The 9,831-nt window shown below is 38.9% G+C and overlaps 1 protein-coding gene across 1 annotated transcript in view; it reads right to left on the reverse strand.

The window, feature by feature from the left end:
- Window positions 1-9,509, reverse strand: part of hcrtr2 (hypocretin (orexin) receptor 2) — a 28,254-nt gene extending 18,745 nt beyond the window's left edge. The window contains exon 1 of the mRNA XM_028469189.1: window positions 9,203-9,509. Within this exon, the coding sequence (XP_028324990.1) occupies window positions 9,203-9,422 (220 nt within the window). The 5' untranslated portion in view covers window positions 9,423-9,509. The remainder of the gene's footprint in view (window positions 1-9,202) is intronic.
- Between the last annotated feature and the right edge of the window lie 322 nt (window positions 9,510-9,831).

A 9,831-nucleotide genomic window follows, 5' to 3' on the forward strand; every position in this document is an offset into this window, starting at 1 on the left:
TCAGGTTCAAGGCACATCTTCTAAGATTGGGATACTTTTCCTCCAACAGTAGTTTCCAGAACACTACATGTGGATGTCGATCTGGCTTTGATTTCAATGTCATTTTTGCATTGTCAGAATGTCATATCCTCAAGAGCAGAGCTTTTCAAGTCGAAAAGTGATTTGACTTCAGCGACAATGTCATCAACATCAATACTTGCACCAAATGGATAACACTTAAAGCTGGCTACAGGCTCGATGGATGAAAAGTCAGTAACACGCCTCTCAAACTCTGACGAGATGCTCTAAACATGTTCTTCATAACGTGCACTGTCAAGCTGTGTTACACTTTTACCTTGACGTTGTAGTTCTGCTTGTATGTGAGGGAAGTTGCACAGGTTACCACACTGCAGTCTGCTTGACATCAACTGTAGCTTGCTTATTAATGTGTTCACGGAAGACATCATGTTGACTTTATTCATACCCTGCAGCTCTGAATTCAATTCATTGAGCTCGCCAGTGAGATCAGTGAAGAAAGATGCATCTAACAGCCACTGGGGGTCCTCTAGCTTTGTATGGTAATCCGCAGGAAGTCCTTGATTTCAGGCCAAATCTGGCAAAAAAATTACCACTGCTTAACCACCTGACATCTGTGTGAAGCAGCAGGTCTGTGTGCTCAGCATCAATCTCCTCCAAGTGAGCATGAAAAAGTCTTCTCTGCAGACTCCTGGCCTGAACTGAACACACAATCTTCATCGCAATATCCATCACATCGCATCATTAAAATCTTTCCACACAAGGATAGGCTGATCAATTATACAATGATAGTTTTAAATATCCGGGAGAGATTCACTTTCTTTTCACAGTGCAATGGACCCACTGCTGCGGCCCACCATAGCAGGCGCGCCGTCAGTCGTGATGGAGATCAGCTTGAAGAGCGGTAGTTTTGTCTAGCAAACAAATCGCGTAAAAGCATTAAAAACATCCTCACTTCTGGTTTGTCATTTTACTGGCAAAATGGTGAGTTGCTCTTCCTTGGCGATCATGTCTTCAAAAACCATCCTGACGAAAACACACAATTGCGTCACATCCACCACTTCGGTCGACTCATGGGAAAAGCTCTCACACATGTCAATATATCTCCTCGGTTGCTCCTTCACATCCACAGCCCTCACATCGTCTTGTAGTGCTACTAAGGGAGAGTTGGACTTATTTAATGGCCTTCACAATCTCCGTTTTGTTTTTAAAATCACCAAACAGGCAATCTGCTGTAGTGAGAAAGGCTTAATTCACAACTTCAAAGTCTTTGAATGGCTTCTTATGCTGAGCAAGAACGTGACTGACGCGATAGGAAGCAATAGATGCAGCCTTACCCTGGGTCTTCGGTTTAGTAAAAATTGACAGCCGTGCTGCAAGCTGTGCTTTCAATTCGTGCACTTTTGTGGCGCGTAAAGGCGTTTTTGCTGGGAAATCCTTCTCGTAACTTCTGTGCAGTTTTAAAATGCCGCTTCAGATTCCCTTTCTTTTCCAACGCCACTGTTGCATTGCAGATTAAACAAACCATCTTTAAATGAGAATACACAAAAAATAATCTTCCTCCCATTCAGGGTGAAAATGGTAGTTCTTGGCTCGTTTTCCTTCAGCCATGTTAAAGTTTCCGAGTGCGCTCTGGCCGCTCTGATGAGTCTGATCGCTAGCTGCATGCTACGGCTAACAGCTGTCAACTTCCTGTCAGAATGAACGTGACCTTTTTGGTTTTTCTCTTTTTTATATATACTTTTTGTGTGGACGTCTAGACTGTAGTGTAAATTAAGAAAAAAATTAAAAATAAACTTTGTTTTTTTATTTTTTCCAACACCCCCCGCGGTCGACTTGGGAGGTACCAGTAGACCGCAATCGACTGGTTGGCAACTCCTGGTTTAGAAGAACTTTTCTGATTTTAATGAGGATAATCCTTTAATAAACTGCTGTCCTTACTCCAAAGGTAATAGAAGCATAGGCGTCACACACAAATCAAGGGCTCTCATCAATGCGTGAAACACACACAATTCTGTGAAGTCACACACCACACAAGCCATTTTTCAAGCTAAGAAGTGAAAAACCTCGCCGCACACAGCTGAAGTCCAGGGGTCTCACAAGTTTAAGGGCCTATCGTGTTTGGGTGATGATGAGTGGAAAGTCACATTGTTTCGTAACTTCCCAGGTTTTCTGTCAGTCACTTTATTTGCATGCTTATGGAAGCTGATTGATACCCACAATTAAAAAACAAGCTTGCGCTTATTAGGCAAAAAAAACAAGACCGGAGTAAAATAAAGATGCAGACCTCTGTTCATCAGAGCGACAATATAAACATCAAAAGATATTTCTCTTTAAAATGCCTTTCAAACAGCTTCTCTTATATGAAATACATGTGTAACATGCTTGCTCCGTGATCCTGCTCTAGGAGCATGTTTGTTTTGTCATGATAACAGCATGCAATCCCATGTAACTCCAGTTGAGATCCCAATGCCCCCTATAGGTTTATAATTTTATATTCTCTCTATTTTATGATGCACATTGAGTCATCTGTTTACATGCTGTTCCTGAGCTGTAAATCTTGTTGGGATGCAGTTAACACGCTGATTTCAACATGAAGTTCAACAGAGTTAAGATGTTGTATGATTCATAGAAAAATGTTGGCCCAGCTCTCAAGAGGTTGTCTTTCAATACATGAAAACACTTACAACATCAAATAAGCACCACAGACACACTTTATAGTATAGCCTGACCTGAATAAAAACCAACTAGTGCAGTGCCCGTAGGAAGTATGTAATGCTATAGACAGAGTGGGAGGTTAAGCAGCTTTTTCATGGATGGCCAAATGAGGTTGTGTTTGAAGGTGGGACGTCAGGGACATTTAAGTTTGTTATGAAATGTGTAGAGCGACAACTATTGGGTTTTCATACATTTGAATTAATAAACACTTTGAGACACTCATGTTTACATGGGAGCTTTAATTGACTTGTAAACACTTAATTCCAAATGCAAATTTAATTCTGAAATAAACACACACACACAAGCGTGCACGGTTCGCCCAAAGCAAGCAAAAAGTGAAGCCAGGAGTGTTGGCGCTCTGCCGGGCGGGACAGGTCGCCTCCAACCAGGGCTGCTCCATTTGTATCATTAAGTCGTCAAAGCTTTACTTTGTATTCAGCAATAGGAGGATATCCCACATTATCCATTTCCCTGTTCAATTAAAATGTGATGCCTGAAAATAGAATTATTGATAGCAGAACTGTAATTCTGATTTATGAACTGTTTATCTTGTTGCCTTTAGGAAAGTTGCCAGTGTTGGGAACGTTACTTTAAAAAAGTAATTAGTTATAGTTACTCACTACTTGATCCAAAAAGTAACTGAGTTAGTAATTTAATTACTCTATCATAAAAGTAACTCATTACCAAGGAAAGTAAAAAAAGTTGCTACATGTCAAAGAATTCAGATTTTTTAGATGCGTGTGTCGTCGTGAGGTGCTTCATTAAATTTGAGTTGCTTACGACGGATGTCGACAAAGTCTTCACTCCTGGATATAATGAACACTTCACATGCACGTTCTTGCCTTTGACCACAATTAATTTAAAGTAGTGTTTGTATCGCCACCTTAAAAATGACAACATTTCATCAGACTGCTCCACGCTCACCATCTCTGCTGATTTATCACATCTGTAGTGTGTGTGTGTGTGTGTGGCACATATGTAAAAACACTGGCTCTGATTGGCTACCATGAAACACCTTGTTTTTAACCCACCTCCTCACTACAGCTGAGTATGAAGCCAGGTGTGCTTTCGGATCACAGTTTATTAAATCAATGCATGTGACGCACCGCATTTAACGTTCAGTAACGTTAACGGCGTTGTAACAGTGTAAAAAGTAATTCGTTAGATTACCCCGTTACTGAAAAAAAGAACGCAGTTACCTAACACCGTTATTTTAAACGCCGTTAATCCAAACACTGATAGTTGCCATAGTTTCATGTTTACATTGATTATTGATCAATAATATTACTTCTGCCTGTTGGACTATTTATTGTCCAAATATTTGTAAGCGTTAAACTAAAGATAGGGTTGGAAATGCCACACATGGTTCAAGTGGACATTTATGCATAATTGAGTGAAAAATGAAAGTGCAGCCTAAAATAAAATAAGTTGTACATGCAGTAATAATAATAATAGTAATAGTAATAATAGTTTTTGATAAAATAAGTTAATTTAATGGAATTCACAGTTTTTATTGTAACAGTGTCTAAAGAAAGCAAAAGTCTGAAGTTGTGGAAATAAAATACTTTACCATAACTGTCAACAAGCTTCAGCGGGAGCTGCTGCTAAGCTAATGTGCTGGCATGATTTCTTGCAGGTTTGCTGTGTTCCTTGAATAGACAGAAGCCAAACTAAATTTACAAACTGTGAAATCTCTGTCCAGCTCATTTTGGTTTGTCCTTCCAAAATACCTCCTAACATTTGCTTCTATATGAGAGTTTGCACCTGGCAAGCATACGTTGGCACCAGGAGCGTTTCTAGACCCCCTGGGGGCCCTAGTCAAGAAGGACTATGGGGCCTCCCGGCCCCAGAATGATGATGAATGAAGTCCAGGATGACGGATCAGGAAAGAAATACTTTATTGAATAATTAACATATAAAATAAATAACATAGCTATCTAAACTGAATGCAAACTTTACACACAATATATACAGTAAATGCAAGAAAAACAAACACAACTGAAATGTGCAAAATTTTAAGTATGATAAAAAGGCTACCCAGCAAAAAAACAACAAAAAACAAGGAATTGAAGTGGAAAGCAACTAACATTTCTCATTTGATTTTCTAACCGGTTCTCATTATCATTTTGTAATTTTCTGTGGTGAATCTCCCGAGGTGGGTTTTCCCACCTGCTATCTGTTATTTGGAGTGGTTCTTTTCTCACAATTTGATACCGAGCATTGTCATCAATAGCATTTGGCTACAGCTCAGGATCATCTGATATTATTTTAATTGCTATTATTTCTGTTCTGGTAATGCGGTGTCATGGGTGTGGTGAGGAGGTGGTGATGTAATGCTGTGCTGCCATGCTGCTGCTGCTGCATGAAGGTGCCATCATGTCCTACTCTTCTTCTTCTTCTTCTTCAAGACCCCACTCATGATCTGAGGTTGATATTGCAAGAAAGAAAATAGTATAAGAAGCAATTGTTTAAGACAAAAATTTGTGTGGTCATATTCAATCCGATAGATCCCATGATATATTTTAAACTTTAAAATGTATTTTAAAAAGTTAAACTAAATAAGTTCCTACTTTCATGTAGATAGGTCTGCTGTTGCTGCTGCTGCTGATGTTGTTGTTGGTGTTGTGGTGGTGGTCCAAAAAACTTCAACCAAGCACCTCGAGGAAGAAAAAATAAAAGAGCACAATGTATTTGTTTGTCTTGCATAAAATAAAGTAAAGAAATGTGCATGCTACACAAACACTAAACATTTGAGATATGTGTGGAATAACTAATGAACATTAATTTGCAGTAACAACTTTAATGCTTCATGTTAACATTTTATTTAATGTTACATTTATGAATTTACCATTTGACAACAAACACTCTATTCTGGGAGAAAATATCATTGGCAGCAAAGGACTAATTTATTGTGTGGCTATAAATGTACAGTATGTACACAGCCATTGGCAACAAGACTTATGAGCTGGACTACTTCTTAACATAAAGCTGTTCAAGTAAGTAAGAATAAATATGTGCTCATACCACAGAAGTTGGTTGTTAACCACACTGTCAAATTTGAATGATTAATATATACATGTAAACACACTTTATGAATGTGTTTAGAATAAAATGGCTGAATTCACTTTACACAGACTTAAATGTACAGTTAACTTTTCTGGTGCTGGTAGGATGACTGGGAGTTTGGGTCAAAGTGACTGGGACTAACTGGGACAAACTTTTTTATAATGAAACACTCATATCTTACACATTCTCACTTACCACTATCACCTTTTTTATTTTCATCCTCTTCTTGTTTTTTTCTTCTCTTCATGAGCCCTGAGGGATGTGTCCACTTCATTTTATCGGTGTGTGTTTGATAACAACAACACGTTGATGCAGGGACCGGTAGTAGTGGGGCCCCATTAGGGAGGTTCCCGACACTGTAATGTGTCCGGGGTAGGGATGTAACGATTAATCGTAAGGCAGTTAAAAATCGATTCATAGTTATCACGGTTGATATCGATTTTCTGACAATTGAATCGCAGTACTTTTTTTAACCAGCAGAGGGCGCTATCCAGAAGTGTTGGCGGCGGGCGGAGTCTGCTAATACTTTCTTTCTGGCCGCCTTCTACTCTTAAATATGTTAATAAATGATTCATTACCCCTTTAGCACCGAAAGAATATCTGTAATATTACTTGAATATCTGTAAAAGTCACATTATTCTATTAGCTTTGTCTGCTAGCATAGCTTCTCTTCTTCACTGCAAGATATCTGCATGCCAACCAACCACTGGGTTACCAGCGCCCTCTGCTGGTCCAAACAAATGTGACGTAAATCAGTGCAATGACGTTTTTTTTTTTTTTTTAAACTCCAATTGTTAAGGCACAAAATACATTTTCAGTTGCACTTTTAAAAGAAAAAGAACTATTATGCAGTTTTGCATTGTTTATTATAGAACCAGAATTTAAATAATAGGCTTCATTTTCAATTGTATTATTCCTTTATTTATTTAATTCAAGATTCATTTTTAGTTAAATTGCATTGTTTTGAATAGTTTATCAAGGAATTCTTTTGACAATGAAAAATAAAAGGAAAATAATACAGTATTTCCTAGTTTTTTTCCCAAAAAAAAATTTGTCTACAGTTCCATTTTGTAAAAATCGTGAGAGAATCGTATCGTAAACCCAGTATCGTGAATCGAATCGTATCGGGAGTTGAGTGAATCGTTACATCCCTAGTCGGGGGGGTTTCAAGTTGTGTCACTGCCGTCTGTCGGGGCCCCTTACTAGCAACTAGCCAGTGACTCCTCAGAAAGGGCCCCGTGCAGGGGATTTTTGATGCACTGTCTCTGCGGCGTCTCAAAGTAATTACATTATTTTGTCATTGAAATTGCCTGTCAGCCATCCCTCGGGGGCCCCCTTAAGCTCGGGGCCCTAGGCAATTGCCTGTGTTGCCCACCCTGTTGCAACGCCTCTGGTTGGGACTTTTTCCTCATGTGCCTCTCTCACCAGTACAGTAATGCCACACAGTGAAAGGGACACTGAAATACAATGAGTCCAAATAGAGCCGGAGTAGTGAAAAATAATCCTACGAGTGGAAGCCTCCTACAGGCGCATGCGCACTAATAGCGTAGTAAATATTTACAGGTTTACTAACAATATTTTGCTACCTTAACTTGTCCTACTACGATAAACCCTAATTCTAACTCCAACCCTAAAAATTATTGGAAGGATCTTTACCTTTTTTCAACATGACGGACACACATGCGCAGTTCACCCCCCCCTCCCCCCACACACACACCCCCATTCTTGAAAAAACACTGTCAACGTCACTATCAGTATCAACCATGAGGTTGGGAGGCAGATTTCCTAGGATGATGTTATGAAGGACTTTGCTTCTCAAAAACAAGAAAAACAAATTTAAAATGTTTGATACTGAGGATCATTCAGACAGTAGAGGAGCAGCTCGTAAACTTTTGTTTACAAAGGGGAAAATGGAATTCATTTGGTTTATAATAGAAAACGGTATCTGCTTTTGTGTTCCTAAACTGTCCATAATTGGCAGTGTGGGGCCCGCATAAAGTGTCCCGCTTAGGGCCCCAAGATATCTAGGGCCGGCCCTGAGTCCAAAACATTAAATAAAATTGGATGTTGAAAATCATATTGGGGACAGCGTATTGCAATATAGTGCCATATCATATTGATGGCATATTTTATCTGACACCTTGTTTAACATGTGCTCAAACCAATGGGTAGGTGTGATAAGATGATTGGATTATGATTCATACAATACAGAATAAGCCTTTGACAGGACAGATCTAGTGTGTGATTTAGGACCAAAAAATAAGAACGAGACTTTGCAATAATAGCTTTTCAAACAAGTAGGAAATAATGTGTGAGAGCAGCGATCAACTTTCAGTCTGTCAAATTAAAGAAAGCCTGTTTCTTACTCAGAGTGAAGCTGCTTTTTCATCTTATAATTTACACTCCTTACAGACATTTTTGTTTGCTCAGTGACACAATTCAATATGTTGCTATGTGACCTATAGAAATGGTATATGGTGATGGACTACATTTGTATGGCACTTTATAACCACTGAGAGAGCCCCATAGCGCTTCACAATATCACCTCATTCACCAATTCACAGTCACACACCAATGGGACAGAACTGCCATGCAAGGCACTAATCAACCATTGGGACCAACTTGGGGTTCAGTGTCTTGCCCAGTGACACATAGACAGGAATAGAGTGGGATTGAACCCCCAACCTCTACATCACAATACGACCCCTTTACCACCTAGAGCGATGGTCGCCCATAGAAAGTGCAAGAATGGTTTTATCATTAAAATGATACATTAATAATGTTTTTTGAACAATAGACATTTCATTCAAAGTAGAAAAATATATTATGCATGTCTTAATATTGTTTTCAAATTGAGGTGGCATATGGAAAGTACATCATTTAAAATCCCACACAATTATGGTCACATTTCATAAAATAGGAAATGCAATAGTGTTCACTGCAGTTTAAAAGCTGGTACAGTTTGTACCAGGGTCAACGTGCACAGCACAATAAGCCTTTTCTTTTTTTTTTTTTTTTTTTTTTAGTATTAAAAAGCTCCTTAAAGCAAAAACAGCTGCTGTTTTATTTCACAATATTGGTCGCTTAATCTTACAGCAAATGTAATTTTTTTTATTTATTGTTTTATTTATTCATGTATTCATTTTTATTTTTATTTGCATAAAACTAAGGTAAATTGCACAGAAAGGGATTCCGTTACTGTTGCAAAGCCAGAGCCAAATTGTTCTATTCCTAAACTGTCAGTAATCAAGCCTTCATTCATAGCACCATTATAGCACTGGTTCCCAAACAAACTCCCACATAACCTAAATAGGCTGCCAATGAAAGCCAGTTACAAACAAAGCGCAGCACATGTATACGTCACTATTTTGTTAGATTGAATGGGATGAAGATTGTAACTTACCGAGGGAATTTCCAATAAGTGAGACGAAAAACACCAGTATATAGCCAACAATCAGAACCCATTCGTACTGCTTTGGATGCAAATACTCTCTCCAAATGTATCTCAGAAGTTCATCATCATCATCCAACCTGGAGTCCACGCGCGTCTCTGTGCTGTTGATGATGACATGTGCAGAGGATGAACATTCCTCACAATCCACATTCCCAGTGTTCCCAGACATGCTTCAATCGCTGGGGGAGAAACCGTGTGAGTGAAATGGGAAACTGAACTGACTGACAGTCTCCGAGAATGTTGCGCTATTAAAGCGCTCCACAGTTCCCTGTCCGTGTGACGCGGTTCACTGTAACCATGCGCACCACCACCAGCAGCAGCAGCAGCAGCATCAGGGCCGGCATTAGGTCATTCAGTGCCCCAGGAAAGAGTGGACTTTGACCCTAAATGGTGCAAAATCCAAAAGCAATGTAAAACAGTAGAATCAAAAATTAAAATAAGATATAAAAGTTTCAGTACAAGACATTTCTACTTTCCTTTTTGGTTTCACTAGTCAGTAAATTTTTTTTTATTAAAACCAAAGAACACATTGCGCAAACAACACAATAGAATTATATAGAATACAACAAGAATTAAAG

The sequence above is a fragment of the Gouania willdenowi genome, chromosome 15 (genome assembly GCF_900634775.1).
Source record: "Gouania willdenowi chromosome 15, fGouWil2.1, whole genome shotgun sequence".
Lineage (NCBI taxonomy): Eukaryota > Metazoa > Chordata > Actinopteri > Blenniiformes > Gobiesocidae > Gouania > Gouania willdenowi.